The sequence below is a fragment of the Colias philodice genome, chromosome 7 (genome assembly GCF_061535455.1).
Source record: "Colias philodice isolate Cphi_HAF_F1 chromosome 7, ilColPhil1 Martin Lab GWU primary, whole genome shotgun sequence".
Lineage (NCBI taxonomy): Eukaryota > Metazoa > Arthropoda > Insecta > Lepidoptera > Pieridae > Colias > Colias philodice.
The window spans coordinates 9,026,905-9,046,691 of NC_143092.1; the positions used below are offsets into that span (position 1 = coordinate 9,026,905).

At 31.9% G+C, this 19,787-nt stretch overlaps 3 protein-coding genes across 4 annotated transcripts; 1 reads left to right on the plus strand and 2 right to left on the minus strand.

Moving 5' to 3' along the window:
- Nucleotides 1-397: 397 nt before the first annotated feature.
- Nucleotides 398-9,791, minus strand: Gmd (GDP-mannose 4,6 dehydratase). Of its 2 annotated transcripts, XM_089697542.1 has the most exons (7): nucleotides 9,686-9,791; nucleotides 9,341-9,583; nucleotides 8,827-9,021; nucleotides 4,916-5,156; nucleotides 3,429-3,661; nucleotides 2,640-2,855; nucleotides 398-1,624 (listed from the first exon to the last, which is right to left on the minus strand). In XM_089697542.1, exons 2-7 carry the CDS (start codon nucleotides 9,407-9,409, stop codon nucleotides 1,493-1,495), a joined length of 1,086 nt encoding a protein of 361 aa, XP_089553668.1. In that variant the 5' UTR covers nucleotides 9,410-9,583; nucleotides 9,686-9,791; the 3' UTR covers nucleotides 398-1,492. The 2 variants fall into 2 exon arrangements, with proteins under 2 accessions (XP_089553668.1, XP_089553667.1); XM_089697541.1 differs by having other exon boundaries at nucleotides 9,341-9,768.
- Nucleotides 9,792-10,100: 309 nt separating this feature from the next.
- On the plus strand, nucleotides 10,101-12,130 carry IntS11 (integrator complex subunit 11). The gene has a single exon (XM_089697506.1). It carries the CDS (start codon nucleotides 10,270-10,272, stop codon nucleotides 12,055-12,057), a length of 1,788 nt encoding a protein of 595 aa, XP_089553632.1. The 5' UTR covers nucleotides 10,101-10,269; the 3' UTR covers nucleotides 12,058-12,130.
- TTLL15 (tubulin tyrosine ligase-like 15) lies at nucleotides 12,079-19,139 on the minus strand. Its single transcript, XM_089697507.1, has 7 exons — nucleotides 18,979-19,139; nucleotides 16,203-16,945; nucleotides 15,064-15,226; nucleotides 14,658-14,744; nucleotides 14,193-14,401; nucleotides 12,913-13,129; nucleotides 12,079-12,256 (listed from the first exon to the last, which is right to left on the minus strand). The coding sequence occupies exons 1-7, from the start codon at nucleotides 18,997-18,999 to the stop codon at nucleotides 12,143-12,145; spliced, it is 1,554 nt and encodes a 517-aa protein (XP_089553633.1). The 5' UTR covers nucleotides 19,000-19,139; the 3' UTR covers nucleotides 12,079-12,142.
- Between the last annotated feature and the right edge of the window lie 648 nt (nucleotides 19,140-19,787).

Below are 19,787 nucleotides of genomic sequence, written 5' to 3' on the forward strand. Positions count from 1 at the left end.
TGTACATACTAGAATAACACATGGGCATTGTTATAAAAGTAGTTTGTTTCAAGGTATGTATATCATAATCTATTCCATAGACCTTAGCCATAGACATTCATTTAAAATTTATTTCGTCAAAAAACAGCTAACTGCACAATTGATCAGTGGAATCGCAGGCTGTTTTTATCATAATCTATAATATTTACAATTACTAGCTGAACCACGCGGAGAGTGATTTTAGCGCGTTGAAAGAAACTTTTCAGCTTTATAATATTAGTATAGATGTAAAATGTTTATACATAGGTATATGAAAATGGAAAGGAATAGGAATTGAACGATCAATGAAATGATTTTACTGGATATAGTGTTTCGTATTGAATTTAATGAAATGGGGATATTTAAAACAAAACCAAAATACGATCACAATACTTTTTATTTCCTATAAACTTAAATAACTAACAAATTAACAATACATTTAGTTATGGCTTACAAATATTACCTACATCAGCAGTCGTTTTTGTATAAAAATAGTTTATTGTTTATTTTATGATAAATAAAAAATACATTATATTAATGCAATACCTTGATAGCCCTTTATAATAATGCAATTGGAATGTTTATATGAAAATTGGATTACTGCATATAAATACACAGATACATACACAGATTTGTGGTATTGCTTAGTGTAAGCATAATAATACATTACGTTATTTGTGCAAACTTACACATTTAATATTTGTCATGTAACAACAAAACAAAATAATTACTATATTTTAAGGAGTTGTAATTTTGACTTACTTCACATTAGTATTCATATAAGGTTGTAGTTAGGTAATAAAAATATATTATACATATAAAATATTTGTAATAAAATAACAGAATTTAAACAAAAAAATATTCTGAACCAGATTATATTATACAAACATAAAATAAAAACATCTTAACCAATTACAAAATCAAACTTAGAACAAATTAATTTTATAATTATAACAAAAATGGTTATTGCAAGGAAATTTCCCGATCATAGGTTTTATATAGAGCTTTTTCAATACACATATAATTAGTGTAAGCGAGATAGCATGTCGTTCATTTCTAATGAGGAAGTGAGACGAAATGTTATATTACCTATTTTAAAAATACTTTTCACACACGCAAGTTAAACGAATATTGGCCTTAACTCCTATGTTACAAATGTATAAAAAGTTTTACTATTACAGATGATTATTATTGAAATACACATATAGTTTTGTATTTGGTTATTTAAAAATTAACGAGGTATATTTTAACAGTTACTTAACGAGCCATATTTTTATTTTCAATCTCTTCAAACCAGAAAAGACGTATCAATTGTAAATTATAATTTACAAACAAAAATTAACATATAAACTTAATTATTAAATAGCCATCTAACACATTCGCAAATTAAAATACACTTTTCGCACATTGTGATGTCACCGTTTTTTATAAAATTCAGTTTATTATATTTTATCTACATAAAGGTGCACACACATTACGCCTGTGGGTTTTTCTTCATAAGTTCAAGGTCAGCTTCAACCATATCTACGACAAGTTCTTCAAACGATATTCGCGGCGACCAGCCGAGTTTCTGTTTAGCTTTTGACGCATCACCTAGTAGTAAATCCTGAAATAAACAAGAATTATATGTATTAGTCACTACATAGTATACAAGATAAAAAGTAAAACAACTTAAACCCAACTACGACAAAAAACGACGCTGAAAAAGTATAAAACAAAAGTTAAATTGATGAACTAATAAAGAAGCTATGAACGAAAAGATGTGAATTATATGCAATCAGCCCATGAATACAGGTAAAGTCACAAGCAAATGCTAGTAATATATATATATTCAAAATGTGCAAGTAAAAAGCTTTCAAATGATACCAAACACGGCATATTTATCTTAACTTTATTTTTTTACTCTGTATGTTTTGTCCGCTAGAGGGCGCCACATTAGATTTTGTGAAACCCCATATAGCCTATAACCAGCGGACAATTAAGACGCTTCTAATGATATGTCATTTGTCGAATTCTGATAAGTAGTTTAGAAGTTACGAGGGAACAGATGAACATACATACATACATACATATATACATACATACATACATACATACATACATAGCCTGTCAAAATCATAACCCTCCTTTTGCTTTGCCGTAGTCGGGTAAAAACAAAGTCGCTTTCTCTGTCCCTATGTCCCTTTGTATGCTTAAATCTTTAAAACTACGCAACGGATTAAACAAATGCGCTATATTCCGAAAAACTAAACGCAATTTCACTTTATAATGCTTTGGTAAGGACCAAGGCTCGAAGGCGAGCCGGATCTTTTTAAGAACATTTAACAATTACAGGCAACAAGCATATAATACAGGTATTCTACAGTTATTACGCATATTCAACGAACGCTTTCTGAGAAAACCCGAAACACTGACACAAAATTTCGGGTCATTTGTAACAGGATGGCGGTTCTACAGGGGTCTTAGTACGCAATGACAAAAAGAAAAATGATGGTCAGAACGCTGATACCGGATACATTAATATACTGTAATATTAGAGAATCTTAACATAAAATATTATAGTATCTTCACCGTGTGTGACGCGCTTAACTCAACCCCACTTGCCACTGAACCCCACTCACCACTTCAGTCGGCCGGAAGTACTTCGGATTGACCCTGACCAGCACCTGGCCAGTGCTCGCGTCGTGTCCGGTCTCGTCCACCCCACTGCCCCTCCACTCCACTTTCCGTCCAACATGGCCGAACGCCTTTTCAACAAATTCGCGAACACTGTGCGCTTCGCCCATCGCTACTACGAAGTCTTCTGGCTCGTCTTGTTGGAGCATTAGCCACATCGCCTAGAAGAAGAATTAAAACGCCTTTTTTACACATATTTAACCGCCCCGGCTTCGCCCGTGGTACATATTTCGCATTAAACGGTAGCGTATGTTCTTTCTCAGGGTCTAAAGATTATCTGTGCCAAATTTCATCAAAATCGGTCCAGTAGTTTATGCGTGAAAACCATACATACATACATACATACAAACCTTTCCTCTTTATAATATTAGTATAGACAAATTGGAAAGAAATGCTTCATTATCTCAAGTTTTAAATATTAGAAAGGATCAACAAAATGGTATAATACTAAAGATACTCTTTTTCCTTGATAGTATACTTATTTAAACTTAACTTTACTTAAGCATTACTTGTGTATCATGCACGTGATATGCATTATGATAATCATTTACAAAAACTTACAGTTAGATTTTGTCAGTTTAAGCACATCAAGGTAACAATTTCATAGGCTAGTGTAAAAAAGTCATCTCCAGACTCCATCCCTCTTGCCTAGTGTAAAAAAGTCCTCTCCATCTGTCTTTCTAACCACAATCAAAACACTTCTACCCACATCAATTTTTGTATTAAAAACGTACCTTAACATAATCCTTAGCGTGTCCCCAGTCCCGTTTACTGTCCAAATTGCCCAGTTCGAGACAATCCAACAATCCCAGCTGTATCTTAGCCACGCCCCTCGTAATCTTCCTTGTGACGAAGTTCTCTCCCCGTCTGGGACTTTCATGGTTAAATAGAAGACCGTTACAGGCAAACATGCCGTATGCCTCTCTGTAGTTCACTACTATCCAGTACCCATATAATTTAGCGCATGCTGGAATAAATAAATATTTCCTCCTAATATTATACATATGTGAATGTTTGTGACATTGGATGTATACATAGAAATCTAAATAACAAGACACTAGAAGTCGTAAGCGCGCGTGACCTTGTCGCCACTCAGGTGACTTTCACACCACCAATGTGTTCGTCACTGTTCAGTTGCTCTGGAGACGTATGTCTGTAAACATGGTGTGTTTCAGCATTTCCCATTGCGGAAATTCTTCCACAAGTTGTAATTATACTAATAAAGGAATAATATTTCATCGGTTAATATTTTTTTTTAGAAATAATGCCGTTTTTCCTTAAAATTATAGAATATTTACAAGTATTACGAGTGTCACCATAGTAATCGAAATAACAATGAATGACACAGTCGACCATTCTTATTATCACGTTTAACACAAATTTCAACCTTATTGGAGCAAAAAGAAACAAAACGTCTCATATACTTAGGGATGTTATTCTAAAATAAACCGTAAAGTCGTGCGTTAGGATACATATTAAAAAGCTTAATTTAATATTTAAGTTAGTTTTCACTAAAATCAAGGTGTCCAATAAAAGGCATAGTTTACTTGTGTGTACTGTTTAGCTATCGGTTTAAATGTGTTGATTTTGGCGACAGCGGTTTTCATACGAATTATGACATTATAGCACTTCTATGTGTCTTGTTATTTAGATTTCTATGGATGTATATTTGTTACTCTTTCAGAAACGCGTAATGTAGGTTGTAAAATCGATCAAATTAATCGATTTCACAATTTGTGAAGTACCTTAAAATAAATATATAATTAGACAAGAATATATCTGTCTAAAGTATGAAATATCATTAAACAAAATATGTCATATTCTTATTTCTTATGTATGTCGAGCAAAAATATAGTTAAATTAAATTCAAAAATATCACAATCTACCTGAACTAATATTGAGTTTGTTTGATTGTATGTTTAAACGATAGTTAGTTCAAACAAACAATGTTAGGAATTTCTAGTTTGAAAACAATTTTCAGGTTGGATAGTACATTTATCGTGAAGGCTATCTAATATTAAGCAAGTAGGGCTGCAACGAAAAAATGTAGCAAAAATGGCAAAAAAAATTGTGACTGATAAGCTTTCGTGCATCAGCTAGTCAAGAATTAATATACAAAATTAAGACTCAATTATACTATTTATATACTCAAAACATTAAAAAAAATTGATAAATGAAATATAAAAAAAAGTATAGATTCTTCTATCAATAAGCTACTTACCATAAGGCGACCTAGGGTAAAAAGGAGTCTTTTCAGTCTGCGGCACTTCTACTACTTTTCCATACAGTTCTGAAGTGGACGCTTGGTATATTTTAGTCTTCTTCTCCAAGCCAGCCACTCTCACAGCCTCTAATAGCCGCAATGTACCAAGACCGTCAACCTGAGCGGTGTATTCACTTATTTCGAATGATACTTTTACGTGTGACTGTGCACCGAGATTGTATATCTCCTTTGGTTTTACCTGAAATTAAATTAAAATGAATAAGAAAACTACAGAAATTTCAAAATTATGTTTATTTGAAATATTGGAAAGTACGACATAATACATAAAGGTGTATATGTTTATACATTTATATTTTTGCAAAAAATTACGAAAGATATAGTTTTTATATACCAAATATTTTATTTTTAGTACTTATTTTAGTTTTCTTGATGGGTTTCCTTTTTTTATATGCAACAAAATGTAGTTTTTACGTTTTACTTGTTTCTATTTTACGCGAATATCTACATTCTACATAGTAGGTATAGAACAAACGGATTTTTATACGATTTTTTTTGTAATAGAGTTCATGAGGAATGTTTTAATATATTAACAACGTTATTTTACACAACGTGGGCAAAGCCGCGGTCGGAAAACGAAAAATTACGAAAAATATTATCGACTCTGGTTCAGAAATGATAAAGTGTATGCCCTAATTAACTGTGTAGATTTATATCTATGTTGATGGTGTGTGTGATAAAACCATGTTTTGATATCTGATAACGGAAAAATTAATAAAGAAACATAAATAGAACAATCATATATTTTGTAGCTGTAAATTATATTTGGCGAGATGTGAATTGGTGTAATATTTCTAAACTGTATATGAATTTCTATTAACTAATCAAGTAAATTACCAAATAAATGAGTAAAGAGAGTGTAGTGCATGTATATAAGGATTCTTTGATCAATAAATTATTAAGATTTGATGTAATATAGAAATTTTATATGACAAGACATACAAATAATTTAACATAAGTCATATAAAATAATTAATTCTGTATTCTTTAATAACTCACTAATTATTTTTCAGCAATGACAAAAAAAACTGAATCATTACAAAACCTTTCAGCAATAATTATGCAATGAAATTGTAATTTTTTGTCTGTCTATCAGTTTTTCTAATTACAGCATTGATAATACACAATATGGGGGTACAAATACCAATCATTAGGTTTGAATAATAGGTAATTTCGGTTTTAATTATGCTTATCAGAAAAAATGTGTTTAGCATGTTAAGTTGAAAGAAAAAGTAGTATTTTCTAGTGTTTGATTTTATGCGAGTATTAAACATTTAGAAATTAAAGATTTTAACGGATTTTAAACGCGATTTATTCATTATATTATTTTCCCGACGTTTCGAAACTGAGTAACAACAATTTTTTTTTCTGATCAAAGTATGTTATATAAATTCAAACTAAATCATTTTTCATTGCAAGTGTATTCAATGTTCATATTGGGGCTTCACTATGTAATTGTTATACCCTTGATATAATGCTAATTAAGTATATTATACCAAAGCAGATATTCTAAAATATGTATCTGTTTAAACTTAAAGATAATATATTACAATGAATAGTACAAAAATGTGTTTATTCAAATTAGCATGAAAAATTAATTACACACCTATTCAAATATGTATGTATTCTTTATAATAATAAAAAAACAAGAGCTACACCTGTTAACCATAGCACCAAAGATAACAGTTAAGGCTTGTATATCCTCACCAATCTTATCTTATATATAAAAATGAATCGCAAAATGTGTTGGTAAGCGCATAACTCGAGAACGGCTGAACCGATTTCGATCATTCTTTTTTTATTATATTCCTTGAAGTACGAGGATGGTTTTTATGTAGAGAAAACGTAAATATGTACCACGGGCGAAGCCGGGACGGACCGCTAGTATAAAATAATATTATAAAGATGAAGTGTGTCTTTCTCCCACTTTATAATTTTAAAATATGATTTTGATATCTGAAGTTAGGAAGGCTAGAATGACTATGATAATTTCTGGCTACTTATTACGCTTAATTTCCTTTACCATGCGACGAAGCTGTGGACAGGCAATAGCTAGTATTGTTGTCACTACATAGTAGAAAACAAAGTTGATGTTGCTGTCTGTCCCTATAGATAGATAGAGCTTTAAAACTGCAATGGATTTTGAAGAGATATTTTTTTAATAATAGGAGTATTTCATAAGAAAGGTTTTAGTAGGGTCAACCGGGGCAAATGCAACTATGGGGCTATGGCAACTAGTTATCATAACTAATTTATTAGAGTTGTTGTAATAAATCGCCACCTATGATTCAATAACTCAACGACTAATAAATCTTACAAGTAATAGATGGTGCCCCTACGATGAAAACTATTTGATTGATAGGCCATTGTGTCAAACCGCTATTTTGAAGTTGGTGTGCGTAAAAACAGGTGTCGAGTTTTGCAGACAAAAAAATTGTTTAGGAGTGATTTTTTGCAGGTGTTTTTGATTGGACACGATTATCACAAGCCGTTAAGCTTATTTCATTTATATTTTTAGTGCGTTAGTTGACTCTATTTTGTGTTATTGATGCAGTTACAATTGCCTCATGAAAATTTCACTGTGGGGTTATTGCAACTGCGAGGTTAGTTACAATAGCCCCTTATATTTTTGTATGAAACTAAAAACACTAGTGATGTGACAGTGTCGATATTTTTATTATGTATCCTTCTTGGTAGTCAAAATATACTTTCTTTATGATTAATTAAAGAAGAACCATCGATTATTTCTTCGATATTATACCCAGAGACGGGTTCATAAGTAAAATTCAAATTAGATAAAGCGTGGTTAAAGAATATAAGTAACTAAAAACGATAGGTAGGATAGTTCTGTGATTGTTCAAGTAATTTTTAGTAAACGGTTGATTAACTAATAAACGTATTTTGTTTGGTTTACGTTTTTAACAATATTTAACACAAAGAATATTATTTGTTCTGACCAAAAACTAAAATTGACTTAGTAGGTAGTACACTGTTATTTTTTTTTGTTGCGATTTAAAGTGGTAAATCAAAGTAGGTACATGAGTTTTTCCTCTAAATAATGCGGCACCATCTACGATCGCAACGTTATTGTATAGATAACGTTATTGTATATATATATATAGAATAATAAAAATATATCGATGAATAAGTTTTTTGCATTCCCCACACTAATTCTCTAACAAATAGTTGCATTTGCCCCACAATCAGAAAAATAGGACTTTTCCTGAAAACTCATCCTTGCTACACGGTAATCCAGTTCAAAATCCTATGAATAACATGAAATCTCATAAATATATTCTATATTCGTTGTTTTATATGAAATAGAAGAAGAGCTATGGCAGTTAGTTGCATTTACCCCCGACTAGGGGTTAATGTAACTTTTTCTACCATTTTTAGGAAATATTCTCACTACCAGTTATTTATAAGACTACTGTATTGCTTGATTGGTTTAAAATAATCTTGAATAAATACAAAAATCACTAAATGGGTCAAATAAATGACCAGATATAAAAGGAGATAACTGCAACCGATCAAACTTGAAACTTGTTATTTTTTAGTTGCATTTGCCCCGGTTGACCCTATATAATTTATAAAGTTTTCTGAAAATTGCAGAAAGCAATTAAAATGTAAGTAAGAAAAGAAAGTCTTTCTTTCTTTCTTTCTTTCAAATGTAAGTTGAATTTATAATAGTTCCCCGACAATTACAATATGGGGGTCTTCAAGCGTAGAGTGAACAGGTACCTCCTAGGGAAGCGCATACCATCTTAGACCACATCTCAGCTTAACATCAGGCGAGATTGTGGTCAAGCGCTTCCCTATCGACAATAAAAAGAAAGAATACAAATGCATACCCTCGATATAATGCTAATCAAGCATGTAGTGTCAGTCAAGTCTCCATAATGCAAGTGCATTCGCCCACCAGAGTGGCACGCTGGCTTCTCATATAAATGCTGTATACGGCCGGTGTTGAATGATGAGGAACGACGCAACAAGCCATGAACTTCATAGCCTTTTTCTATCAAGAATTCTGCTAAGTAGGAACCATCCTAAAAGTATGAATTAATAGTTATTATAAAATGCCTGTTAAATGAATCTTCTCAAATTATTGAACAAGTAATTTGTAAAAAAATGGATTAAATACCGGTTCATACGTAACTTTTTCTTTGAGTAACAAAATTTAAAAATTCCTCTATTTTTATTGAAAAATAAAGCAATAGCTTTATGTTTCTATTTTTATTATCATAATAATATAAAACTGTAAAACATAATTATGACTGAGTAATAAAATATGCATTTTTTATATTCTTCTACCAAATTTGAAAAAACCAATATCCAATTAGAAAATAAATAAAAATGTATAAATACCTGCCCAGTGATACCGGTTATAAATGCAACTTTTTCGTTTACATCGGCGTTTGAAGATTCTCCGGCCATTTTACAGTTTAAATATTTATTTTAGTAATTGACCAAAAATACACGTCTACAACCGGCGAGCAGCCACGTAAAAGAGTAAAGTTACAATAGGCGACGCCTAATACTGATAAGTTTATCAAACGTAACAATAATAAACCATTTCAAAATTCGATCAACATCACAAGATAACATTCACTGAAACACACATTATCAAACAATCACAGTGATGCCGCTCATAGAAAAATGCGTTCTGGGTAATTTTCGATAATCAAAACTACGCTATTGATACTAAATTACCTCGGTAAATAAAAAATTCTTGGAAATTCAGATTTCAGAAAATGACAGTCGGCTTTCGAGACCTACAACAGCTGTCATATTACGTTACGTCATATGTGATATGTCAGTGTCACCGACTCAGTGTCACCGATACATGCCGATACAAAGAAACAGATACAATAAAAATAAAGCTGTCGAAGCACAGCACTACGAGATTTTTATTCTTTGCTCGGTTTACATTATATTCCAGTCCAGCAATCGAATCCGGCGCTGAATTACTACTAGAAATTGGAATATTTTAAACCAGCACTCCGTTAAAAACTCATGAAATAGTTTTAAATGGTTTTGTATTATTGCCTTAAAAAACGAAAAAAAAAATACTGATATAGGTTTGACATTGACATTTGACATAGTTTGACATTTTAAGTTATAAAATGTAAATCACGTTTGTTGTTTCGGATGTGTCTAGAGTTTATATAAAAATACATGCTTTGAAACTGTGTAAAATTGGGATAAAATTAGTAAACTACTCTTGAAATAAATTTTATGCGAATTAAACATTCCAGAATTAAAGAAAATATTCATAAGTGGTATTGGTAACCAAAATGCCTGAGATTAAAGTTACTCCCCTGGGAGCTGGTCAGGATGTCGGGAGGAGTTGTATTTTACTGTCAATGGGAGGAAAGAACATTATGCTTGATTGTGGTATGCATATGGGATATAATGATGAACGCAGATTTCCTGATTTTTCGTACATCGTACCAGAAGGCCCTATTACAAGCCAGATAGACTGCGTCATTATATCACACTTCCACCTCGACCACTGCGGGGCTCTGCCATACATGTCTGAAATGGTCGGCTACACAGGACCTATCTATATGACGCACCCAACAAAAGCTATAGCCCCAATTCTCCTTGAAGACATGAGGAAAGTAGCAGTGGAGAGGAAAGGTGAGTCTAATTTCTTCACATCCCAAATGATTAAAGATTGCATAAAGAAAGTTACAGCTGTGACCCTACATCAGTCTGTGATGGTTGATAGTGAATTGGAAATTAAGGCATATTATGCTGGACATGTGCTTGGTGCTGCCATGTTTTGGATAAGGGTAGGATCACAATCTGTTGTGTACACCGGAGATTATAACATGACTCCTGACCGTCATCTAGGTGCAGCATGGATAGATAAATGCCGTCCTGATTTGCTCATATCAGAGTCAACATATGCTACTACCATAAGAGATTCAAAACGCTGCCGTGAAAGAGATTTTCTCAAAAAAGTACATGAATGTGTTGAAAAGGGTGGCAAAGTACTAATTCCTGTGTTTGCTTTGGGCAGAGCCCAAGAATTATGTATATTGTTAGAAACATACTGGGAACGGATGAATTTAAAATATCCCGTATACTTTGCACTTGGTTTGACTGAGAAAGCTAATAATTACTATAAAATGTTTATTACATGGACTAATCAGAAGATTCGTAAAACGTTTGTACAGAGAAACATGTTCGATTTCAAACATATCAAACCTTTTGACAAATCCTACATAGACAATCCTGGAGCAATGGTTGTATTTGCTACACCAGGCATGTTGCATGCTGGCTTATCTCTCAATATTTTCAAGAAATGGGCACCTTATGAGCAAAATATGTTGATAATGCCTGGATTTTGCGTACAAGGCACTGTAGGTCATAAAATCGTTAACGGAGCAAAGAAAATCGAATTTGAGAATCGTCAAGTTGTTGAAGTGAAAATGGCAGTAGAATACATGTCTTTCTCTGCGCATGCTGATGCTAAAGGTATAATGCAATTGATACAATACTGTGAACCTAAAAATGTGTTACTGGTTCACGGAGAAGCTCAGAAGATGGAGTTCTTGAAAGATAAGATTGAAAAGGAGTTTAACGTCAACTGTTACATGCCAGCTAATGGTGAAACAGCTATTATAAACACCCCAGTCAAAATTCCAATTGATGTTTCTCTAAGGTTACTAAAAGCGGAGGCTGTGAGGTACAATGCGCAACCGCCGGACCCGAAGCGCCGACGGGTTGTTCACGGAATCTTATGCGTCAAAGACAATAGGCTATCGTTTTTAGATATCGATGAGGTGTGTGAGGAAATCGGTATCACGAGGCACGTTATTCGTTTCACGAGTACAGTACGATTTGACGACCCTGGTCCAGCCGTAAAAACTGCGGAAAAGTTGAAGGCATTACTAGCAGAGAAATTACAAGGCTGGTCCATAACCATATCGGATGGCAACATATCAGTGGAATCAGTTCTCATTAAAGTGGAAGGTGATGATGATAACACGAAAAATATTTACGTGTCATGGACAAATCAAGATGAAGATTTAGGTAGTTACATTTTGGGATTACTGCAAACTATGGTGCAGTGATTTTAGTCAATAAGAATACTGTTATTTTGTTAAGGTTTATTTTTGGATAGAAATAAATAATGTTGAATAACAATGTTGGTTTATTTTAGACACACCATGTTTCATCAATATTACATTTTCCTTGATACCATATGTATTGAAGTTTGTTCATTTCATTTAAGTCTTTTATCTTCGCTTCGATGTTTTTGTCGTTTTGATGCTAAAAGGAAAAATATAATAAACAATAAATAATAATCATTGTAGATCCTTATGCATATGATGAATTTTAAAATATAAAAAAGAGCGTGTGTGCTGAGCACACGTGTCAGAAGTGAAACTTCTTTGGCAAGATTCAAAGATACCAAAATCGTCGCCGTACACCATGACGTGACGGTATTGCCATGACGCGGCCTTGAAATTTTAATCTCAAAAGTAAAGGTTCACCTTCAAAAATAACTAGTCAGAAAGTCAAAGAAAGTTACGATATGATTTCATTTTATCGGGCTAGCGGCTTCTGCCTTCTGAAGATATAAATTGATTAGCTCCTCTATGTGAATTTTACGACTGTTTAAACTTTAAAAAGATGATGAATAAGAAATAAATATGATGAAATTTGTCTTCTATCATTTAGCCAAGGTCATCTTGAGGTTAAGGCATAAGCCAATAACTGAATTATTCAGTATTTAAATAATATTTAGTTTTTGATTTATTAATCCTAGAAAAGTCATTGAACTTGTAACTATTTCAACACCAACATCTTTTAAAAACAGGTAAATTTGCTTTCTACATAATATAATATTATTAATAACGCAAAAAAACTTTTAATTACACGAATAGATAATTAATAAACATTTCGAATATCGTAAAATAATTTACCATTGCGGGTGGAAATAGTCTTCTAAAATCACCCTTATGTATGTGTTCTTTATGAGCTGTTAACAACGCATTTTTCAACTTGTTGTTTAAGCATGGTTTACACAGTGCACATACAGATGTCGCATCACAATTATCTTTGCAAATTGTACTACATTCCTTGCTGTACACTGCGATGTTTTTCTGAGCTGATATCATATTCTGCACAGCGGTTTGGTCACTGAAAAAAACGCATATAATAACATGTTATATAATATTTATATATAACTAATAGAAATATAAATAAATTGTAACTATCTAGTTATGTAGGTATGTTACAAGAAAAGCATAAAAGCTCCTTAATAGAAAAAAAATATATATTTTTGTTTTTCTATTTAGAAGATTTGGCAGTGTTAGTCACACTGTTTAAAACTCAATAACGCCTAAGAACAGTTTTCGTGGTATTATTTACGAAGTAACTATCTAGTATAATGTAAGGACCTAGTGATTTGTCTATGCTGTAATTTGAAGCTTCAAAAACTAGCCAGTTTAAACTTATAAAGCTAAAAGCCCAATCTCAAATCGTCTTCATTACATTTTGTTTAAGTACCTCTATATAGAAAATAGAAATGCTAGATTACCATATATTTTGTTTGTTTTACGACCTCGAACGGTTGTGTTATCTTTTTACGCATTTCTACTGAGAAGAAAGTGCAAACCTTCGTATGTTTTTAGATAGTACCTTATTGGAAGTTTTGTTTAAAAATGTTGTAAAGCTTTTTTTATTAGGTTGGATAGGATTTTAGATATTTTATCCATATCAACATTTTGCAACAGATAAGAAGCGCGGGCGGCGGGACTAATAGCTAATACTTACAAGTAGGTAACTAATCACATAGTAACACATGCTTAACCCACGCAAATCAATTTCTAGAAATTTGATCTTAGGCGAAGATTATTCTAAAAAGTTTTGCAATCACTTTTGTTTCCTCTGTGTAAATTGAACAAAATAATGTTAACAGTAAGATTTTCTACACAGAGCAAATTAATGTTATATATATAAGTAGATACAAATTGTCGATTGGTAGGTGTACACTATACTTACTACAAATTATTTCGTATTTTAATGTACATAGATTCGTCTTATGTATGTTTCATTGCATTACGTGTAACGGAATGCAAGTGAGAGTGTTTACAAATTAAAATGGATGCTAGATGTGTCCATTATAAGTCCATTATTTATTGGTTTAAGTTTAGCCTTGTTTATTTAAATAAAATAAAAAAAAAATGACCATAGACAATACCTCAAATTGCCCATATGATTGGCTACTCCCGTCAACGAGAACAGATTATACAAAACTTGTTCGTAAAGCAACTGATTTGGCGGGTAATGCGCTGAACTTAAATTCGGTGACATGTTCGCTTCGATTAAATAAACTTTCAAATCTTCATCCACAATAAGATCAAAACGCATCATTTCAAAGAAATTATCGCCTGATCTGTATTTTTTCAGCTGGAAAAGATATATAGTTATAATATACTTACATATTGTAATTAAAATAAATTAATATAAATAAGTGCTTTTTATTTAGAAACTGTTGGTTGGTTGTAGATGGTTGTAGGTATATAATGTTATAGAAGTTTCATTTAAATATGAATACCCTGTAGGTAGATAATCCCCAAATCTAATTTAGACACTTGAATAAGTATATTTGAAGAAAATTATATTTAGCAGAAGGTGGATAATAATTATTATAGAATGAACTTACCGCTTCAATAATATGATGTTCATTGTTGATAAAAACTTCTCTAATAGCTTTTTGTATTTCGTCCCACATGTGTGTCGTATTCTTGCCCTAAAATATACATGAATGGATTTATAATATTTAAATCTTTATACTTTATATATTATCATTTAAAGGTAATGTCAACAGAAGCATTAAATCTATAATCTGCAAGTTAAGGCTAATGTCAACAGAAGCTTAAGGATATAATATCATACGGTTTCTCGAAAAAAAAATCCTTAATTTCATTAAAATAATATTTTAGTTATTTAATTATTATAGTTAGTTTAGTTAGTTAGTATTTTAGTTAGTTAATTATTATAAGTGCGGGTTGTTGTTTTGTAAAGTTTAATCGTTGAATATCTATTAATTAAAAATAATAAACTCATACCTTCGATTGAGCATAATGATCAAACGCATCCTTCATACTAAATCCCAAAGCTGTATACGGGTGTGCCAAAGACGGTACCTCCCAGGTCGGTAGGTAGTCATCACCTATCACGTACTTGTCCAATTTCTTGGGATCCAGGGGATAGTATTTCGCTGGACAGTATCTAAAAAAAACACGGTTTAAAGATGAAAGAAAGGAAGAAAGTTTGAATCCTGTCAAAGTGACATTTCACGCATATGAGGCCTTTTCTAAGTATATGTTTTTATTTGCGTTTCTAATATGTGTGTGCGTTAAAGTCATAAAATCATAAATATTCAACAAATTGTTATTTTAATATTACGACGTATCAAGAGGCTTTGAGGATATTTTCAAAACCTTATACAAAAAATAGTTAACATTCAATAAAAGAACATTCTTATATTTTTAAAATCTTGTGTTTATTTTTGTATCCATATCCCGGTTTAGCCTACATAAAAGTATCCATGAAAGAACTATAAGTTCTTTCCTACGCGGAAAATTTCCGAATCTCAATGTTTAGATAACGTAAATGTGGACATATAATCTTCGGGTCATTCACAAATGAAATAATATCTATTGAAGATAAAAATAGCTGCTTTTATTATGATACTTTCCTTATTGGTCATAAAAGTTATAGAGCGTTTACAAATTGGAAGGACATAATACAAATATAGCTAGGTTATTTGGAAATGAGAATAGTTTGTATCCAACATAGATAATGGTTGGATATTTTCCAAATCCAAGCCGAAGTATAATTTGTTAATTTTTTGTATTTTTTCATGAAGATTTATGTCATATTTAATTATTTATGAAGTTTTTTAAACAGGTATTGTTTTTATAAGCTTTAGGTACGTATCGGTATATAATTAATATTAGGTATGTTATTTTAACGCATTTGAGACTTGACTTTGTTTTATTTTAATTGTAAAAAAAAACGCAAAAACGTCTATAAATAACGTTAGGTACATAATATATGGAATACTTTTACAGGTGACAGTGATTTCGTATCGGGTAATCTTGAACGTATAGGTAGGTACTAGGTAGGCATTAACGCCTACCAAAATATTTCTAAATCGAATAGGGTTTATTAAACTATGGTATACACCAAGGTATACACATACCTGAAAATAACATCTCCTTTGTACCAGTAGACTCTCAGAGGATTAACAGATGTTAACGCGACGTACACGCCAATATCGAACTTATGTCCATCCACCAAAAATGGTTTTTGCACGAACTCCTGCACAAAACTTTCGCCACTTGACAAATCTATTTCGCTCACGTTTTTAAGGTACACACCTCGGTGCTGATTGTGCTTTTCCAAAAACAATGCATTTCTATTCTCTCTGGCATATTTTAAAAATTGTTCCTTGTTTTTGGGCAGTTTGAACGCTCTCGGGATGTATGTGGAATTCGATGTAGCCAGGTCCACTTTCATCGTTATGAAACCTGTTCCAGGAAAGTGGTTTACTTTTTGGTGTGGTTTTAATTTGCTTATAATCGAGTTCAGCACTCTGAAAGGGTAGTCGTGCGACCACAGGAGGACCCACGGTGTGTCATTGGATGATTTCTTGTAGCCAAATCTTTCTAGAACCAAATGCACGTGCTTGAGCAAACCATTTTTATTTTCCGCGTCGTAGTATGCCGAATATACCCAGTAGTTCTTACTGAACACCGTATCTTTGGTAACATTTCTATTTTGTACGTTTATTATCTCTAAAGCTATTCCCAGGGTAACACCGATTATACACACGAAGAAAATCAGATGAACATTCGTGTCATTAGCAATACTTTGCTTGGTTGCTTTCACTATATTATTATTGATATTTCTTTCGATTTGGTCCTTGTCTGTTGCTTTGGTAACCTAAAAAAAAACAATATTTGTTAATTCCCTATTTAAAATGGTCATAATTATTAAAATATGAAGATTGCCATTGGTCAAAAGTAATATTAATATTATCATTTATCTATCATCAAAATTCAAAACCATAAAAGTTAAGATATCAAGACTTATTTATGAGCTTATGAGCATTCGAAATATTTGATTACTTTTCATTCGTTCTAGTCCCATAGCTGTAATCTGCGTGCAACGAATTAATTTAAGCACAGTCACTAATGAAATAATAAATATGACCGTTACATTTTCTTTAAATAAGTAGATTGAAATAAATACATATATAAACATCACATCAAACAACGTTTCTAAGTTCTATAAGAAATTGAGTTGAGTGAAACCTACAGGCATAGCTAATCCTGTAGCTTCCTATATATAGATATCTATATAGATACAGGCACGGTATTACAATACAGGCATTATATAGGTACATAATATTATTATATGCCTATAGATAACATACATTATACATATTATGTGTCTATAGATACATAATTATGTATGGGCAACTATAGCCTAAGACCTCATTCACACGAGAGTTAAAAAAGCGTTGCGTTAAAACCCGGCGTTGGCGCTTTTTAAACGTTCTCTCTGTGGTTGTTCATACTAACGCTTTAAAATCACTCATGTCTCGTCTCTGGCTTCAGTAAGACGTGGAAATGGTTTCTGCTAAAATAATTACGTAATGTCAGTTGCGTAATATCTTTATGATATTTATATTATTATATTTGCTTAGAATTCCTCGGAAAGTTTGTTCTTAATAAACCACTTGTAGGTACCTACTTAGGTATTTGTTCAAACTCGTCATCGATAAACATGTTACTTAAAGGAATATGATAAAAATACCTACTGTTTTAATTTTTATATGTTAGGTATATTTGAAAGAAAGAAAGAAAGAAAGATTGGCACTAGCGATTTGTGTTATTAAAAGACGAAAAAGAAAACAAAAGGCATTCTGGGTACATCCTCTGAATGAACAGAGATACTTAAAAGGGCAGTTTGTGACACTGTACGAAGAGTTAAGGCAATACCCCGGAATTTTTTTAATTATTTTCAAATGTCTATAACGATTTTGAATACAGGAACGGACGAGACTCCACATCTATAATTAATAGTTCGGGATCAACAATCCACGACATCGTATCGATTTTCTGATGATTATAAGCACAACAAACACGTGCTACCGCTGAGCGAGCGTGCGGCATACTGAACGCAGCGCCGGCGCTTTTTTAGCGCTCGTCTGAATAATAGTAAGAAGTTTCCTATGGTCTATTTTATTTAACGCCCAACGCCGAGCGTTGAAAATAGAACACTGCGCGATAAAAAAGTGCGTGACGTGTGAACATATACTTGGGAATGCATTTGTTCTATTTGGACGCTTTTTTAACGGACGTTAAAAAAGCTCTCGTGTGAATGAGGTCTAATTGTTTATTTTTCCGTTTTACATATCTAAGATTTGATACTTTATATCATTTGGACTTTATCTACAAGTTTGCCTTGAAATCGTTGCACTCTGCAATTTGCATAGTGTAGTAGTTAATGTTAGTAAATATGATGTTTATCGAAGGCACTTATTCCATCTCCTATGTTATTAATTTATGATTTACGATTTCCTAAGTAATAAACGTTATAATTTAAAATGTACCTACTTACCACAGTCCACACCGCATAAAAATCCGAAACGCATGTACCTACCTAAGTACAAAACATTTTACCGATTTTATTATTTGATTGATTGATATTTTGATTTTATTATTAAATATTTGAGAACCATCAAATCAAAAAATTTTATCTCTGTTACCTCTGTAAGCTACCGCAATCGAGAGTTTCGTACATGAAATTATTGGGCGTCTCATCAAAATAAAGCTACTCACGGAAAATTAGCTAAATATAGTATTCACTTGCAAAAATGAGCGATGGATCCTGGACTATTATGGTTAAAGTGTAAAACACCACTAAATTATTTTATTTACTTAATAAAAAATATCATTCAAAATACTCACGTCTCCTTTTTTATTCTTCATAGTGTACAATTCCTAAACGCATAATAAATTAAACACAATCCTTAATCAACAAATGAAGCACAGCCATCAACAATCGATACCTAATAAAAAAAAAATTGCACATGAATTGGCGCGAAAACATGCGTATGAGCACAGACACAAACGCGCTAAGAATGAAAGCATTTTACAGACAGAGAAGTTCTTGTTTAATGGGTGTGAGAGAGACAGCATACACTTTCTAAAACCGTAGTGTGAATACAACTTTTTAAGGTCACATCTTTGATTACCATATAAGTCATACATGATTAAAAAAATAGGAAAAACTTGAGAATTCAGTGCAAATATCATAACCATAGAGATCATAACAATAAAATACTTTTTGTCTACTTTTGTTCTATGAAGTTTAAACGTCGTAAACGGTAAATGTAACTTATCCACTATAAATTAGTTAACAAAAACGATAAAGTGCAAATCGTAATTTAATTATTTAATATCCTTATAACAAGATAACCAGGAATTGAACAACAACATTTATAAGAGTTATTTTTATTTAACTTTTTTAATAAGTATTGATTTTTTTAATAAATACAGGAAGCATATTTTAATTACTGTTATTATTTTAACCTTCTCTTAGTAATAAAATATACCGACTACAAACCAGAAACTCCGTCATTTTACACTGTCAGTTAAAAAAAGTTGATTCCTTAAAGAGATAAGTAGGTTTACAAAATAAATTGTAAGGAAGCATTTAATTCTATATCGTAATATATTAAAATATTAAAAATTAATTAAAAAATTTCCAAGTAAGA